General features: G+C 41.3%; 1 protein-coding gene across 3 annotated transcripts; it reads right to left on the bottom strand.

The window, feature by feature from the left end:
* Window positions 1–215: 215 nt before the first annotated feature.
* On the bottom strand, window positions 216–18,296 carry sec31b (SEC31 homolog B, COPII coat complex component). 3 transcript variants are annotated; one of them, XM_041815453.1, is made up of 26 exons: window positions 18,160–18,296; window positions 17,028–17,252; window positions 16,372–16,567; window positions 16,172–16,267; window positions 15,644–15,784; window positions 13,284–13,426; window positions 13,103–13,202; window positions 12,842–13,003; window positions 12,281–12,433; window positions 11,941–12,171; window positions 9,324–9,398; window positions 9,124–9,216; window positions 8,923–9,034; window positions 8,659–8,837; window positions 8,439–8,565; window positions 8,183–8,328; window positions 7,821–7,994; window positions 7,563–7,715; window positions 7,269–7,458; window positions 6,112–6,507; window positions 5,912–5,950; window positions 3,274–3,332; window positions 2,657–2,782; window positions 2,452–2,571; window positions 2,283–2,354; window positions 216–1,938 (listed from the first exon to the last, which is right to left on the bottom strand). In XM_041815453.1, exons 2-26 carry the CDS (start codon window positions 17,228–17,230, stop codon window positions 1,759–1,761), a joined length of 3,666 nt encoding a protein of 1,221 aa, XP_041671387.1. In that variant the 5' UTR covers window positions 17,231–17,252; window positions 18,160–18,296; the 3' UTR covers window positions 216–1,758. The 3 variants fall into 3 exon arrangements, with proteins under 3 accessions (XP_041671387.1, XP_041671388.1, XP_041671389.1); XM_041815454.1 differs by lacking the exon at window positions 5,912–5,950; XM_041815455.1 differs by lacking the exons at window positions 216–1,938; window positions 2,283–2,354; window positions 2,452–2,571; window positions 2,657–2,782; window positions 3,274–3,332 and adding an exon at window positions 3,344–5,783.
* Between the last annotated feature and the right edge of the window lie 33 nt (window positions 18,297–18,329).

Raw genomic sequence — 18,329 nt, 5'->3', positions numbered from 1 at the left:
GCAAAAAGCCTGAGCTCTGAAGCAGGAAATCCCCAGCCAGGGTTCAAACCTGGATATGCCTGCTCATCTGATCGTCAGGTGGTTGACTTCGGCCAGTCAGTGGACCAGTTAAAGTCATAACAAAGTAGGTCTGATGACTACTAACAAATGTAGTTTGTTTGAACTAAAACAGAACTTCAAAGGCTCATTTGTGAAGGGATTACTCAAGTCTCAAGTCCTTTGGAGTGAAATTTTATTTGAAAAAGTTTCTGCAATGAGTAAAGTAAGCAAGATGGATTGTATAAATATCTGTGCAACCAAAATGAGCACTTGGAGGCACTTCACTGCCTTCTGCTGCTGCCATGATACACCAAACTATCCAGCTTTATATCCAGCTACAAACCTCTGAATATGATACGTTCTCATTTCATTTAGGTTTGTGGAACCATAGGGTAAGATGTGCAACAAAACACCTTTACAAAAAAAGTCATTCAGAGTTACAAAAGGAGGAGATGTAGCCTTGGTACAAGGATGAGTTAAAGCATTTTAAACATGGAGGGTTGCAGTTAAACATAAATGTTTTGTTCATAAGCTGCCATGTTAACTCAGTAGTGAGTGACATGGAGAAAAAAAAAATCAGTAATTCAGCAAAGCTCAATGGTAAATATCAGTGCTAACAGGGCTAAATTAACAAAAACTAACAGACAGCTAATAGACAATCAGTGCTTTGGCCCAAAACCCCTCATGGCACAATAAACCGAACAATATCTTTACAGCAGGTGAAGAAAACAGTCAGTATTCAGCGCGTTAGAGTTTTATAAATGCTTTTGATGCTTGTTGTTGATTAGTGATAAAAAAAAAAGAAAAAAACAAAACATGAAATCGCTCTGTTTCCTACGGAAGCCCAAAGACGACGCCCCTGTGTTGTTTCCTCAAAATTCTTCTATTTTCAATTGCATTCCCATGAAATTAGCTTGTGATCAGTGAAAACTACAGAAGCCCTGAGTGGACACACAATCAGACTTTTTTTCTTTTCAAGCAAATCTCAATTAACAATTCCGGTTTTCCTGTGATCACTATTTCAAGAACACAACTGAAATGTATTCACATTATGGCAAAAATGGAATAAAATAAAACATATGAGCACATGTCCTCTTAAGGCTTCCATAAAAAGCAGTGTTATTTCTTAAAGTGATGAAAAACAAGATATCTTGAGAAAGAAAAATACAGAAATACTCGTAACAGGAAAAAAAGGTGACATAAAATGTATTGATGTTTGTCCACTTAGGGCTTCCGTAGACTCTCCTTCCTATCTGATTTCTTGCTTTACACTGGATGAAGAAGCTGTTAGTTCCATATGTTTTGTTTATGCAGCTGCATGTACAACTGCTGAAGTAAGACAAAATAATATGCACATGTGGAGCGTAATTTGGACTATGAAAAGCACCTACTCATACAAATTCTGCCTTGATTTAAACTTTGCGACACTTTCTTTGTAATTTACATCGACAGCTGAATTTACACAGAATCACTACTTTCAGAATACATTCATCTCTTTTTTGTAAAATTACCACAGCAACATCGACAAATCTACAAAAACAAAAATCCCCCTCAGCTGAATCCTCCAGAGAGGACGACGCATGGAGTGATAAAGACCACAATCAGCAATATCATCAGTAATTCTTCTCATTATCAAAGCATGTCATCAGGTCAAAAAAAAGAGAAATAAATACATATTTAACAATATGATAACACTGAAGTCTGCTTGGTGCGTAGAGGTTAGACGCCCAGCTTGTTGGCGATGGTCATGACCACTTTAAGGATGGGCATGAAGGCGGAGATCTCGCTGAAGTTGCTGCTGCTGACAACCTGAGTATGCACCTCCAGACCGCGTTGGTAGTTCTGACTCACAACGCAGCGGCTGATCTCGTGAAGCCCGTTCAGGATGTTAGGAGAGAGCTAAGAGATGAAGAAGAATTAAATGTGACTATTATAAAGTGACTAGAAGTGTTAAAATTTTTTTTAAATGTCATCAGCATACTTCTGAGTACAGTGAATTCATGAAAAAAAAATGAATTAAATATATCTCTTTATTTTTACACTTAAAAGAAATCTAACTGGAAATAAACACCAGAATTTTGGTTTAAGAAACAAAAAAAATCACTTCAACAACTCTGCTTGTCAATAATTGGGTGCATTCTTGCCAAAACTCCCTGCCTCCTTGAAGCTCCTTGAATTCAGTTTGAAAACAACTTTTCTTTAGATTTTCTCTTGAAACTCTGTATGCCTGTATTGTTCCTTACCGACTGCTCTCTCAGCTTATCATATAAGTATCCCAAACGCTTGGCTGCATCATCGAGTTTCCGCTTTGTTTGCTGAAAAGAAAAAAAATTGTGGCTGTTTAATATGAAATAAAACCCACTTTGTTCCTTTAATTATCTTAAGTTTTTTTCAGAGTACAGAGAGACTTACAGGGTCTCTTGCTGCAAGCTGGCAGCGCTGCACCAGGCTGTCAAACGTAGACTTGAGGACCATGTGTTCAGCGGGTATTTCTTTCTGCTCCACCCTCTCTGCTGGCAGCTGCTGGAGGAGCTGAAGACAGGGATGCAAATACAAGGTGTTGACATGTTTGCTGCATGTGATACTGCTGTAAAATAATCAGCTGTGACACACCGACCTGCATGCTGGGCTCCTGGGGGGCTCCAGGGGGTACTTGGGTGTGATCGTGAGGCTGGGGAGCCTCCACAGGGAATCCCATAACAGGAGCAGTGATGGGGGCTGGTGGAGTGTAGTTATCGGGGACCTAAACACAAACAACAAACATGGATGCTGAACTGTGCTCAGAGTTTCAGATTTGATGTATCAAATGTAGATTTAATTTCACAGCTTAGCTTGACTTTAGCTTCTATTTAGTTAGCTGCTAATTTTATTTAGTATCTTTTTGTTGTCAACTTTAACAGGTTTATCAGAGCTTAAATGAACTCTTGAAGGGGTGAATTACAATACTTCACCTACACTGCAGGTTTCTTCTATATGCTAGATTTCCCTGAGCTGTAGTACCTAAAAACTATGCAGATTTTTAATGGAAATATCTACCATAATTCACTTGCAAGAAAGCACTGATAAGGGAGCTAAAAAGCAAAGTTTGTTTTCCTGTGATGAGAAATATGGCACAATTTTTATGAGCAAACATACATTTGTAAACAAATAATCCTTCTATACAAATTTTAGAGAAATATGGCACCAACTCGGACCCAAAAATCGTGTTTTGACTGTGATAAAAGCAGAAAATACCTTCTTCTTCCTTGGTCCACCTCTTACTGCTGGTGGGTCATTCCAGCCCTCTTGAGGTCCTAAATTTAGAAAAAATAGTGGGAGGGAATTAGAAAGACTAGCAGCTTATCTTCTCGTCAGCACACACAAGCATTTGAACACATCTTTGAGCCAGTGTTAGTCAAAAATGCTCAAAATAAGAACGCCACTAACCAAGAGAGCTCAGCAGTTGCAGAAATTTTGATTAAAATGCACAAGCACGCTGCTCAAAGTTGAACACCAATAAAACCACAAGGATGAAAAAATAGAAGTCTTCTACATAGCTGAACAAACATTTATCAGTCATGTAAGCTTTTAACCAAAAGTTTAGGGATGTAACGGTTCTTTGCAACGCTGCTGAAAAAAGTACATCTACAGTAAATTCCAATTTGATTGAATTAATCATGAGTCCTTTTTATGAACAGCCAAGAATGCTGTCAGTTTTTGACTTCTCTTGTTTGAGGCACTAGCATCTGTTTTCTTTTAGGACTTATCTTTTGCCTTTACAGCAGCCAGCCAGGGAAATTAAGGAGAGAGAGTGGGGAATGATGAGAGTAAGGGGCTACAGAGGACTAAAGCCTCCTCACATGGGGGTTCTACCTATCCACTAGATCCTCTACCCGAGCCTGAGAACAGCCTGATGTGGCTTTTGGCACAGAACCTGCTCAGGCTAGGGATCCCAACCTTATCCTACCCTGAGCCAGATCAGACTAGAGTGAAGTCAAAGATGTCCTGTCTGGCATGGCAGCTATGTTTTACCTTAGATTTTTTAAGGTTTTCCTCTAATCTTTCTAAATCAGAACAACTTCCCTCAGTGCAGACCCACAGCACAAAATAATAGGATGCACTGTAGGGGTCTGCTGGTCATGTTCCTTGAATTGAGGAGTCTTCAAAAAACTACACTCCAAGCAGTTAACAATAAATCACAGTTTTCTTTAAAGGGTTATTTCGGTATTTTTTAAGTTAGGTTATAAAGTACTTGGTAATAGCGATATTAGCCTCCAGAGATGTAAGTGTGTGTTGAAGCTTTAAGCAGATCGTGCTGGAGGCACCAGCCAGGAAGTTAGGCTATACAGCGCTGCCTACAGGTACAGTTACTTCATGTAATTTAGCAAGTATCATGTAAAAAATGGGCCAGAAAACAATGTTGGCTCAAATAGATCCTATACTGAACATTTCTGCAGTGTTTTAGTTTTCAGCCAGAAAGTCTCTGTGTTTAGTACTATTTTGTGAGGCAACCTATGCTATGTGTTATTCCCCCACAGCGCATTATCATCTCTTGATCAGTTTTTTTGGTGGAGTAACTGCACCTGCCTGCAGTGCTGTATAGCCTAGCTTCCTGGCTGGTGCCCCAGCACATTCTGCTTAAAGAGGCAAGGCACACTGAAATCTCTGGAGGCTAATGCCACTACTATTGCAAAGCACCTCATACAACCCAACTTTAAAAATACCAAAATATTCCTTCAAGAGAATGTTGTTTGATAAAATGAGCGAGAAAAGCTGTTAAAAGTGCCACTGACAGCCTGTTCCACTCTGTTAACACACAGTGATAGGGTGCAGAGGGGTTGGGGGTGAGCTAAGAAGAGAGAGCATGGCACACAGGAAGCAAGTATTTTAGTCATCAAAACACCACAGAAATGCAGTCCAAAACCTAAATTACAAAAGCCCACTTGTTAAAAAAATGGTTGGGTTTGAATTGGGCTTGGACCCATACAGGTAACAGGATGGGCCGGGTCAGGCTAAGAGAGAACATGCACAGGCTTGGGCTGAAAAATTTGGTCCCAAGCTAAGCACTACTACCTGCTATGCCCCCTGAACCCTGGTACTCACATATTTTACATCTGTAGCTGAATAAAGGCATACAGACATGGGGGCAGCAAGTGAATATCTTGCAGTAATGCACCACCAGCGTTTCCATTCATGGACGGTGCCAGGGTGGTCTGCTGCAGTATATTTGCGGATTGTTTAAACATCTTATCTTCAGTCCAAATCAAATTCTCTTTCAATAAACTATAAGATGGTCTCTAACTCTTGTGATTTATTGTTTCCCCTGTAGGTAACAGAGAGAGATGGAAAGATGCTACAGACAATGTAAAGGCAACATCAGAAGCTTCTGCCTCCTCAGAGGGTGCTAATGCATTCAACAGCTTTCTGCTACTCATTTTTTTTTTAGCCATTTTCTTTCATAAATTTGCATCTTACTGGAGGTACATTTTGCATTCTTTCAAATTAGCATAAAAATAACAGTTTTATGAGGCAATCTCTTCATTTATCAAAACAAAATATGTGTTAAAAAACAATAGCATGAAGCTAGAATCGCACATAGTATTCCATCATGAATGTATCGTTACATCCCTGGAATAGTTTGATTCAGTCCTGAATACTGAGGTTTGCAGCTTAAGTACTTAGATATTAATCAGCACTACATTTCCCTTAAGCATGTAAGCAAACACCACAAAAATACATTGAGTTACCAGAAAATCATCTCAAACCTGCACAAAGGAACAAAAGCTGGTAAAAGAAGGGCTTAATGCAAAGATTACTTTGTGGTATTTTTTTCTGGTAACTAAGGTGTATTTTTAATGCACTCTTATTCCATATCCAACCCTAGCCCTGTCACCTTGGTAGTCACACTGGGAATTCAGCCAGGGAAAGAAGCCTGTAAGTCAAATGAAGTGCACGGCTGAGTATGATTCATTAGCCATCATCAAACTCTTAAACATGGAAGCTTCTATCAAGAAAAAAATTAACAAACATCAATCAAAAGCAAATGGAATGAATGAGGTTGTAAATATGAAGCAACAAAGACTTGATTTCTACCTATGGGAGGAGGAGCAACTGGTGGAGAGAACGGCTTTGCAGCAGGAGCACCAGGACCTCCCTGTGGATACCCTGATCCGAGAGGGTTATAGGGAACAGAAGCCATAGGAGGTGCAGGCCCCTGGTTGTGTAAGGCCCCTGGGTACATGGGGACTGGGGCTCCAGGCTGGGAGGTTGGCGACATAGGGCCTGATGGTAAAGAGGTAGATGGCATGAAGCTTGTTGGCGGCACCCCTGGGCTGGGCATTGGGGGCAAGCCTCCAGGGGCCGATGAAGAGGGTGGGAGTGGAGGTCCAGATAAGCTAGCAGCTGGCATAGAGGGGCCTGGAGGAGGGAAGGATGAAGGGCCGCCTACGGGCATCTGCGGGGGCTGGAATGGCTGATGAGGAAGAAAACCTGGGGAAAAACAAAGACTGTTCGTTCAGATAGAATCAGGCTGAAACATCTAGGCCGAGCAGTTCAAAAGTAATCCGACAGGTTTAAAGCTACTGAACAGTCAAGTCTTGAAATCCAGCAGTTCAAAAGATAGAAAAATTATATTATGTAACATGATAAGATCACTGAATCCAATCCAGGCATTTATCAGATAAAATCTTTAGTTTGTGGTGTTCAAATCTTTGAGTAGGATTATTTTGATCACCCTGCTTCCAGCAGAAGGCTTAATTCAGACAGGATAACATGGATAAAAATGTTAGAAAGCTATGATAATAGTCAAGAAGTACAAATATCTCAAACAGGTCAAATATCTGAGGTAAGTTGATATTTAAAAACATTATTTTAGACAAATCTTGCATAGAAATGTTGTTTTGCTTCAGTGAGAAAGTAGACAAGGTATCACCAAACAGCATCAATAATTAAGAATTAAGTTTACAATAAATGTGAGAATCCTTTCCGTAATGTGGATTTAGATGTCCACTGTGGGCAAAATATGTAGCATCAAGTCTCCTTCACAACAGTTTGTATTCGGGAGTCTTTTAAGTCTACTGGATCTGGTTGATCCAATGCAGATTGTTTTTCAAAACTGTGGGAAAAAATAGTGAGCTAGATCATTTTATTCTTAATGGAAAAAGTGAGTTGCCAAATCATTCAGCTACCCACACTAAAACGTTTTAACAACTGAACCCTGAAGATACAGTCAAAGCAGTCAAATGTCAAACCTGGAGCCGGAGCTGGATGCTGGGGGTAGGGGGGCCTCATGGTGGGGAGGGTAGAGCTGGGCGGCATGACGTGAGAAGGTGGTAGACCAGTCCTGGAGCTGGCTGGAGCAGCTTGTGGAGTAAAAACCGATGGCATTGGAGGCTGTGGTTGGGCTGCCACCTGAGCAGTAGCAGGAGGCTGGTACTGACTCTATGATAGGAGAAATAGTGATGTTTAATGAAAACTTTAAACATCTTGGATTAGAAAAAAAGATTATCTTGCTAAATATCTGATCAAATTCTTGTGACTTGTACCATAACTTGTGCTTTAGGTGCAGCAGCCTGTGCAGCAGGAGCGGGCTTAGCTGCAGACACACTGGCTCTGTTGGAGGAGTTTGAAGGCTGCTGTCCTCCCGCAGCCTCTCCCTGAGCATGGAACAGTCTGTCTCTCAGCATCATGATGCCAGGCTAGGGAGACAAATTTGTGCAAAAAAAGAATGAGTGTTTCTAAAAGTAAAAAAAAAAAAATAAAAAAAAAAGATCTCTGGATTGTTGGGTTTTAATGCCTCTTACTTGGTCTGAGTTCTCAGGCAGGTAGGCCATGGCAGTGGCTAGACTGCCCTCTGCTGCCAGAATGCCAGCGTAGCACGTTAGCTTCTCAGCAAGGATGGGGCTCTGAACTGCCACTTCAGTGTTTCGGAGGCGCTCTATGGATTTACGAAGCATCATTACCTTTTCAACGAGGTCCTGTAAATTACAGACACAAAAATGTCTTGTATGCTCGTGCAGCCCATGAAAATATACTTGCATTTGCTCAACATCTCCTGATTCCTTCCAAAGAAATATTTAGTAGACACTTAAGATGTCCCTGAAAAGCACAAATCAATAATTGGTGCAACTGTGCATTTAAACCAAAATTGAAGAATATTTTTTACCTCTAGACCAAGAGGAGTAGAGCTGTCTTTATGTAAAGCCCAGCACTCCACCAGTTTCTCGATATTCCCAGAGCAGATGTAACACAGACAGGCCTGCAGGCAGCGCTTCTCTGTGCCCTCATGCTCCAAACGGCCTCCCAGAGTGTCTACAGAGAGGAATTACAGATCAGATGATAGGAAAATGTTAAAACTTTCCTGCTATGAGGCAAAGTCCTTCCTAAAGTGAGGCGAGATTAAAAACTTGCTCACAACTTACCGCACAAGCGCGCAAAATCTTCAGGGTGAGCGTAGGTCAGCAGGGCAGCCAGAGCCTCCTTCCAGTTGTCTAACTCGCAGCTTTGTACAATGTCTCTCCAGTTCTGAGTCACCACTGAAGATATGAGCTACAGTTTGGGAGAAATCAGATGAACACAGAGCTAAACATTTCCCCGCTGTGACTGCACCAACTGGATACTATTAAATGAACACATTCCTACCATTGAAATGCTGTTCTTTTGCTTGCTTAGATATTTTTGCTGAGTTTTCTTGAGCAGCTCCTCTCCTCCACTGATAGATAACAGGATAGCTTCAGCGTAACGCCCGTCATTTAGACACAGATCCACAGCTCCCTCAAAGTTTCCAACCAGCAGCGCCTGGCTTATTAAACCATCAGTGTCTGCAAAAACACAACAAAATCAAGAGTTTCATTTCCAATTATGACTCATAAAGAGAGAAAAATCCCTTAAAGTGAGTGTCCGTACCACAGGATATAGGGATCTGGAAATGGGAGTTTTCCTTTGGGGTTTGACTGAAGAAGTCTGCTGGTGAAACAGACCCTGAGGTTCTAGCATCAGCCACTGCTTCATCAGCCCTCTGGAAACAGAATACAACACATTAAACAACTGCTAGAGACCTCAACATGCATTAAAAAAAGATTTTAAGATGATATACAGTGTGCTGACCTCAGTGGAAAGTCGCTGCATCTTTTCTGCCAGATCTTTGGCATCTACTCCGTGTCCGTTGTGCTGAAAACTCTTCCCCAGACATTTTGAGATCTTAAGAAACAAAAAAAATACGGCAAAAGAGACCAACAATGTAATTAAAAGGTGAATGTTTATGTAAGACTGAAATCTGCTGCAGTTTGAAGTCACAGTAAGAATACCTTTTTCTCCAGTTCATCTTTGCTGAAACCCAGAAGTCTGAGGAATTTAATTCGGGCTTCATCTTCAAAGTTTACCTGTAAGATAAGACAATGTAAGATAAGTAACCTGACTGTCAATTTGGCCATATGTGAAGGACATGGAGAAGCTTCAAATGTTGTTTTGTCTAACAGAAAAACAACAGCTTAAATACAGACAACAGTAATGAAAGAAAGTAGGCTGTTTGCAGATGACATGTCCAGATGGGGGACAGAAAGTGATTTCTGCGTTGAAAAGTGCTATCAAAATGTTAAAGTTTTGCGCTGTCTGCAATCATTAAAAAAAGGGCAATCTGAAGTTCCTTTGAACCCCAAAATAGTGGCACGATCAGGTGAAAAAAAGTTTTGAAAGCTTGTGGAAAAAACAGTAGCAGATAGTATTAAATGTTTCTGTCTTAAGCCTGGAGGAGCAAAAGCAAAACACCCTCATATTTGTTCAATACAGTTTGTCATGGACTGGCACAGTAAATCTAGAAGTACCTTGGATTTTCATAGCCAGTGTTAATGCAGGCTACAATGGGAAATATGTGTCTTTTTAGAAATCCATATCATTTGACTCTGCTCAGTAATCAGAGTCTTGTCTCTTGGCTTCCCTACAGCTCTATATTTGATGCCAGTGTGGCTTTTTAAATATGTACTAAATGATAAAACTAGAAGAAAACTAACTGGCTCTAAACCAGGAGCCAGCTTCTGTGGTTCATACAAAAGGAGCAGCTTGTAGAGCTGGCTTGTTCATGAACAACACATCAATACTCTGTTGCTTACCTCACAAGATTTATTTAGGTAATGGTAGTTTATTAACCTGATATGCCAGATGGATTTGTTTCACACATCCATCTGGGAAAGCTTCAATAGGAAATGCTTGAGAAAAGGCAGAGGCTTTGAAAAAACACTCGGAGTCTGATTGGATGAACTTTCTGTCACATCTCTACCAATCAGAGCAACAAAACACGTGACGTAGCCGCTATCGAGCAGTGCGTGCGCAGCTACGAAGGAATAACACAAAACATGGTGACTAAAGGCATGTAAGTAATTGACTTTTGTTGTTTTTGAAAAGAAAACTCACTGCTGTCCTTTGTTCTTTTAACGAAGAACTGTTGTTAAGTTTTGATAAAACTGGCACTTTAGCAGCATCCACGCTAAGCTCATCCGCCAATTGCATCGGCCTCTTGCTGCTGCCTGTTTACGTCACGACTCCACCGCGCCTTATGGGGCTTTTCCATTACACAGCGTGGCTTGGCTTGACTGGGCTCGACTCAGCACAGTAGCCCAGCGCAGCAGGGGGTTTGCTCTTCCACCACAGCTGAGCTACACGTTTGAGGGCACGTCTAGAGCTGATGACGAAGCGTTCTGAGCTTTCCTCGATCCCTCTACATTATCTGATCTGAATGACTTTACACCGGGTTAAAGCAAAAGTCAAACTACACTGACAGCGCTGCAAGCTGCTCTTTTTTCTTTCTCTCCCTCCCTCTCTCTCTCCTTGTTGTTCTCTCCCCCCTTATCCCACGATCAGTAAACAAACAATAGTTCGCTTATCACCAAAAGGAGAGGATTTTCTAGCATATAAGTTAAAGTACAATCTCCTTATTATTGATTTGTGGTTCTCTAAAGAGCAGTAAATGAACACAATCATATTTTTGGACTGGGCAGTGAGAACAGCATGCTTTACTAGCGCCAGTTAATGAATTAAAGACACACTCCGTCATGGGCTAAATGTTATGAACATCTCCTGGATTTTATTTTTTGAAGTCTAGAATTGTCTATAAGAAGGGGACAATGTCAAACTTTGGTTATTAGTAGGTGCAGAAAAAGGTGTAATCTTGGATCTGCACCTGGTCCTTCCTGATTTCACTCATAAGTGTGAGAAGTTGTGCGCAATTATCCAACCATAGTATGCACAAAAATCTCAAGTTTTGGTCTTGTGTCATAAATATTTAAGTCATACTCTGAATGCTGACACCCCTGACACAGAGTTAAGGACAGCTGGAGCAGAGGCAGGGATAAAACGTTTCTCCCCGTCTCCCCGTGGGGTAAAAATTGATCACGGAGTGGTTATCAGTAGCAGAGGGTGAATCCCCCCAGCAAATCAGACCTCGGGAAGCGCTCAGACGTCAGCGCAGCGTGCTTGAAGGTGGGCCTGGACTGCTTTGAGCATGGCTCAGCGCGGCCAAACTCGTGATGGAAATGCAAATCAGCACGGCTTGGTTTGGCATGGCGCGGCCAAAAGCCGTAGTGGAAAAGCCCCATGAAAGTACTGCCCCTCGTTGCTAATTGGTCCTGTCACTTTCTAACCGGGCCCAAACGGTTCATATGGGAGCTTTGCAAGATGGATTCACCAGTGAGAAACATGAAAACAGGTGTATTCATCTGCTTTGCAAGAGAGTGTAAGGGTCATACCCAATGTATGTATTAATTTTCTAATAATAAATACAGGGTGCAGATCCACTTAGAGCTTTAATATACTAACTTTCTTAGTTTTCACTTCCTGCCCCCCGACCTTCTCGTGTCATCATTCATCATGTAACTGCAAGAAACCTACAGTGAAATTTGTCCGAGATGAATGTTGGTCTCAATTACCCACCAGAAGAAACTTCCATATATCCTGCTCGGCATCTGATTTGGCGCTCTGAATCTTTGCCTGGCAGTAGCTGTTGAAGGAGCCAGATTGCAGCGCCGCCTGCAGCTCCCTGGAGCGCTGGAGGAAATCTGTCTCCGTGGTTACCTGGCTCACAAACACCTGTCTGGGGACGGGCTGGGGGCTCTGCACGGGAGGCTGCTTTGGATTCTCAAAGGTGATCAGTTTTCCACCAAACTGAAGAATAAAGAAAACAGATTTATGTTACAATCAAAGACACTGCAAATGAAAAATCTAAAAACATTTTCTAATGAACCTTCTTAAAATGTTTCAAAGTTTCACTTACAGCAAAAGAAGCCCCCACTGGTCTGCGCACCCACTTTGGAGGCTTCTTCAGAGGAGGGACAATGGTGTCCTGTGCTGTAGGCTGAGGAACCTGCAGGGGAGGAAGCACCTGGCCTGTACCGAAGGGATCCATTGTATCAAATGAGGAGGATATCTGTGAAATATAATGTTAACTATTAAAACATGCACACATTTTTGCTCCAGAGCTGAAACAAATATTTAATTTACACAAATTATACCAGCAACCACCTTGGAAAAAATGCTACTGGTTGTGGCCCCTCAAACATTAAGATTTACTGGTTTCTTATCCCTCTTTAAGGGATGTTGGAATCCTTTGAATATTAGTCTGTTGGATTAGAAAAACATAATAGATATACATCTACAAATCAGTAGCAGATAAGTGAATCAATTCATTACATGCACACATTTCCTATTAGCTCTAGTTTAGAACCCTTGAATTTCACTGTTATATTCTGTAAATGTGCCAATAGCACCATCTTGTGGACAAACAACAGACTCAGCATACAGGATTAAAAGTACATTCCACTGTGAAGTACCCTACCTTATCAACTGTGCTTTGCTGCTGAGCCTTCATGCTCCCTCCCATTACTGAGTAAACAGTGATTCTCCCATCAAATGAGGCGGCTGAAAGCAGGGCTGGATTCCTGGGGCACCATTGGATGTCAAAGCACCACTGGTTTGTTGTTGGAAGCTCATAAATCACCTACAATGAAGGAAATGGCACTTTGAACTCAAGTCGAGTCAGGATAATGAGACAAGGTCAATCAGGACAAAGAAAGAAGCAGAAAATCAAGATAAATACCTCTCCTGTGTTTGGGTTCCAGCAGAGGATGCGGTTGTCTTTAGCACTACTCAACAAGAGTTCAGGGTCAGCCTGGCTCCAGGATATAGACAGAATTCCTCTGTGAGAAAACACACAAAAGATGGTGAATACAGAATGTTCCTGAAGATGATCATGATGGCACAAACTGTTCAAGACTCACCTTGTGTGGTTCTCCAGGACTTTAAGGGGTGATGTGGCGAAACGAAGATCCCACATTTGGATGACGGGCAGTCTGTCATCTTCTGAGGCCAACACCAACTGAGTGGCTACATCAGGGTGCCAGAGCATTCCTGAGCAGTGCATCTGAAATCACATGACGAAGCAGGATTTTGAAAGAATATATACTTGCTGCAAACAATCCTTTCAGCTTAAGTCTGAAGGTTTGAACACTCAGATTTATGCTTATAGGTCACGTTATGCAAAATACTCTTTTTTCAGGTTTTTCTAGCAAAAATATGTGCCCCTGACCTGTCCACAATCCCCCAAGAATCAGACCCCCCCCCACACACACACACACACACTTTCTCCACCTTTCAGAAAATGTGTGCAGAAACAAGCCGTTCTCAGATTTTTCCCCTCATGATGTCATGTGGGGAGTTAGCACTACCCCAAGATTCGGTTTACCCTCCCCGCATGGGAGGAAGTTCCGTCCTCCTCGCCTGGTCCTCCTTTCAGCTGCCAGCTGAGAGGAGGATCAGGAGAGCCACATCCATTAAGCTACATCCATTTCCTGAGAGGGGTGGAGTCAGACAGCTCATTAACATTTAAAGCCACAGAAATAGCTGGTTCTGAGTGGGGCTGATACAGAGGGTTTTTTTAGACATGCAAAAATCCAATATTGGAGTGTTTTTCAGCAACAAACTTCATAGGCATGTTTTAGGGACCTCTGAGACCAATATAAGCTTGTGTTAGAGGCAAAATATGTCACCGTTAACCCTCTAGACCAGAGATATAATCCGTGTTTCACCTTGTATTTGCAAATGCATCATGCAAGCACTCTTGTAAATATACTTCCCTGTACGCAATATGTTTTATTTGAGGAAATTTCTAAAGGGTAGATCAGAGAGCTCAGGCCATGTACAACTACCTAATGTGAGGGATGTAAACAACAAACAAGGTTACAGTAAGTATGGTGATAATTCTGAGCTCAAACCTAATTTTATCAGCACCAATTTAGTAACAACAGATCAGCTCATGTCTAGTGTCAGAATCACCGTTCTGGACACTATTTCTCCAACATTTTCCACCGTGCAAGGACTAATAACAGCCCCAGTGTTTAGCTTTAATTAGCAACCATTAGTGGTTTTCAGCTGAATGCATTTGAAGGTGTCATCATTACAACAGCTGCTGAAACAAAAGAGTCTTTACGAATGACTTATTGTTTTTTTTTTCATTAGATACAATCTGATGACTGTGTATTTTGACAGTAACATGAAAACTAAACAAAGTAATACAAAGGCAACCATGCATGGACACACTTGGCAGAAAGTCACCAGTTAACATGGTCACTAGTTGAAACGATACACCATGTCCATTATTTTTAGAGGTTTCAAAATGTCATCATCTGGACAGAATTTTTACTGTCCAAGCTACTTTGACAGACATGATATTCTCTGTGCAGTGACAATAACACAATGTAAAGGTGTGGACAATGGGGGACTTGATTTACCAGTTTGTCTAAAAACTTTCTGTCATTGTTGTTCCTGCTGCTGTGTTCACTTTCACATCCCCCGTCTCCTCACTGTCCCTACCACACATGTGAATGCTGCATCTCGTTTCTGCATTTGTTAAGAACAAGCTAATGTCCAGCCCAAGATCCTGCAATCTTGTTTGAACATTTCCCCTAAAATAAGCACTTTCTGTTATAGAAACAGAGGATAGATAGTGATAGTTGTGTTGTTCAGATGACTTCAGCTTTGGTTCTGAATGATTTTAATTGTGAGTTACTTGCTATGTCCATCTAGAAAGAGAAGCTCTGTGATTTCTGGCTTACATTACTAAACTACACACATAGTTCCTACTTTTATTTGCTGTTTGAACATTTGTTTTCGGAGGCACTACATTTTAACACTTATTTTTTGATACCTATCATGAATTCTGTTTTGGACGGTTAATTTAGCTGCTCTGAAGTAACTCTGGGCTTTGTTTAAACTGCACGACAGACAGTTAAATGTATATTTCTACATTTTTAAACTGTAATGATGTCCAAATTATTGTTCTTCTCTAACCTTATACACAAGTCCTTAAATAATCAGGTATTATGCAAGTAAGTATTTGATGCTACAAAACATACAATAAAATGTTAATGAAATACCCCTTATAATTAGAAACAGAAGAAAAAGGGTGTGGCAAAGTAGGGGGAAGCACAAATATGAAAATGAATGGTTTGGTGAAATATGCTTATTGCAAAGTTCTACACTGAATCTGAAATTGTTACTACTGCCTATCATTAATAGACAAAGAAACAAGTGGACAAAGAAACTTCAGACTTGAAACTGCAAGTATCAGAGGGTCACCAACCCTGTTACTGTGGTCACTGATCTTGATGATTGGCTCATTCTTTCTAAGATCCCACACCACTGCTTTCCCGCTGGGGTTTGCGGAGGCCAGGATGTGCTGAACCTGCCTGTTCCAGGACACCACACTGATGTCTTCAGCAGGCTGAAAAAGGAGAAAAAGGCTGTCAGTGTCAAAACAAGCCTCCCTATGTGCTGATTCCTGACATGCAAATGATATTTCAACAAAGTCTGTGATATGCAAACATTGTTTGTACCTATTCAAATGGCTCTGTTTAGAAAGCTGCTGACACTGGTAAAGGATTAAATTTATCTAAGGCAAAGGAAACTTTCTTGTGGCTTTCATTTTTGATTCACACACAAAACTACAAAGGCAAAGAAACAAGTACAAAACCACCTGTTTTCTATTCAAGGTTCTACTTTTCCTTTTCATTTTCACAGTGAATAGATCACAGTAAAAGGGAAATGCAAACTCATCCATCACAAAAGATGTGTGACATCCCACCTTTGACCCCTTCAATCTCTCGCTCACCTGTGTTTTTGCGCCTGGTGTCATTGGACTGCTGAAGTTGTTCAGATCCCAGATATATATCTCTGAATCGTTTGCTCCTGATGCAAGGAGATTGCTCTGTTGGAGGAGAGTTTTGAGAATTATTAATTATGTATAGTAGGATAGATAACTTCTTTATAAACTGTCTATTAAGACAGAAGACTGTAGGAGAGGACAATTACCTGAAAAGGGTTGAAATCGAGTGCTCTAATGGGTCCTGTGTGCTTGTCAGACTGTCCCACTATTGCCTCTGCTCCAGAGCTCATTATGACCTCTGGGTTATATACAGTTAAAGTGCCATTTTCACCACCACCAACCAGCCTGCCTCCAGTGCCATCAGCTCCAGAGCCAAAATTCACCCACACAATACTGTGCAACCTGTAGAATGTGAAAAATATGGCTTTTAGTTTGCTTGAAATGGCTTACACATTATTCACGACAGTATGAGGTGCTATTCATGTTTCTATAATGAATGGATGTTCAGCTTTTATGGAAAGAGCCTTGGTCTATTCAGGGCTGTGATGCTGTTTGGGCTTCAGAGGCAGCTATGGGTAATATGGTGGGTTATGTAGCTTATCCGTAAAGCATTAAGAACATGATTAGGATTAGGGATCTCTTCACTGACAAGTAACAAGCTATGGCTTTCTTGACAGTTATTTCCTGGTGGCAGTCGGTAAAGCTTGTAAACCTGTCATAACCGGTTACAGCAAAATAGAGCTGTAATCAAAGAAGAAGCCAGGACACTTCTCCACAGTGAATAACAGGGACAGATGACTTATTGCTTTTCAGTCATACCCTCACGAATGATTCTTTTCTTGTATTACTTCTGCAAAGTTACCTGTTTGCAGTGGGTAGGGTTCCTCTGAGCTGCATCTCCAGAGAGGGGTCTGAAAAGTCCATCTCAAATATCTCCAGAGCAGCGGTGGTGTTGAAAGAGGCATCAAGCTGCTGTGCTGATGTTCCTAACGCCAAGTAGATGGGATGATGCCCGGCAGGACTCCACGCCTGGTGGGCAGTCCTCTGGATCTCCTTCAGCCTCATTTTCCTCTACAACTCTCAAGTCCTGGACGAAAGGAAACGATTAATCTTATTAGAAAATAGTACATATATTTACCGGACCCGAGCTACAGACTGAAAAGTACTCCGAAGTACAGAAAGACAGAGTGTGGCTAACAATAATAGCTAGAATTCTTTCTAACTTAGCTCCATAGGTGTGCCACCCTTACTGACAGATTGTCTCCGACTATTTCCTGAAGACACCGGTGTGACGATGTAACGTGTGACCGTGTTAACTGGCGACTCTCAGTTGAATTAGTCTTCGGCTGTTGTAGTTAGACCAGTAGTTGTAAGCATAAAGTTAGTTGGCGAATGGTACATTAACTGTTTTTTCATAAATTAACTGATTTCGGTATTCAAACGCTGTTGTAACCTAAGCCACGTACGCAGTTGGCTTGAAGTCGCGAGTTGACACGGTCACTTGTTAAACCGTAACATCAGCTAACGTTAGCTTAGCCGACCGTTGGCTTATAAAGATAGCTTCCCAGTGAGTTAAAACAATTATTTATATCGACTGAATATGATATGCAGTCACCAAATATGTGGCATACATTCAAAAGTATCCAAGCAACTCAGGAAAAATTATTTTCGCTAAAAGCATATCCAGTTGAGCTAACATTGGCATATCGTAATTAGTTTCAAACGCGTACTTTGCGCATCTCTTTATTTATAGATTTTATTATCTATGTGTGGGCTGAAGACCCAGAATACAACAATAATTAACAACATATGGGCAACTGGGGTAACACCTCATCTCGTCAATACTGTTTAGCCGCTCCAGTACATAACCGTAGCCTACATTGCTAAGGCTAACAGCCACCACCCTTGTTTCTACATTCCAACAGAAATAAAGGCTCATGTTGGATAAGACAAATTTAAACCCATCAGAAAAAGAGAAACACTTTTTAACTTACGTCAGCTGTCTATATCAGAGACTGGCTGTCCACATCCACAACAATCTGGCGAGCTTGCTGCTTATCATCCAAGCTAGCAAGCTTAGCCACAGACGGATTCCGACCAAAGTGCTTTGCCGTGTTGTCACTAAGCTACGGTAGCCGACGCGGACATTTCTTATCTGGGGGTG

The sequence above is a fragment of the Cheilinus undulatus genome, linkage group 20, assembly GCF_018320785.1.
Source record: "Cheilinus undulatus linkage group 20, ASM1832078v1, whole genome shotgun sequence".
NCBI lineage: Eukaryota > Metazoa > Chordata > Actinopteri > Labriformes > Labridae > Cheilinus > Cheilinus undulatus.
The sequence above is the reverse complement of the archived record's forward strand: the minus strand, read 5'-3'. Positions and strand labels throughout refer to the sequence as shown.

What these genes read in the sequence shown, in the direction of transcription:
- sec31b (XM_041815453.1), bottom strand. Translation starts at nt 17,230, where the DNA reads ATGAGGCTGAAGGAGATCCAGAGGACTGCCCACCAGGCGTGGAGTCCT. An exon ending in CACCTAAAGCACAAGTTATG is followed by an intron (nt 7,459 to 7,562) that starts GTACAAGTCACA and finishes CTCCTATCATAG; the next exon opens with AGTCAGTACCAGCCTCCTGC. An exon ending in TTCCCAGTGTGACTACCAAG is followed by an intron (nt 3,333 to 5,911) that starts GTGACAGGGCTA and finishes TTCTAAATTTAG; the next exon opens with GACCTCAAGAGGGCTGGAAT.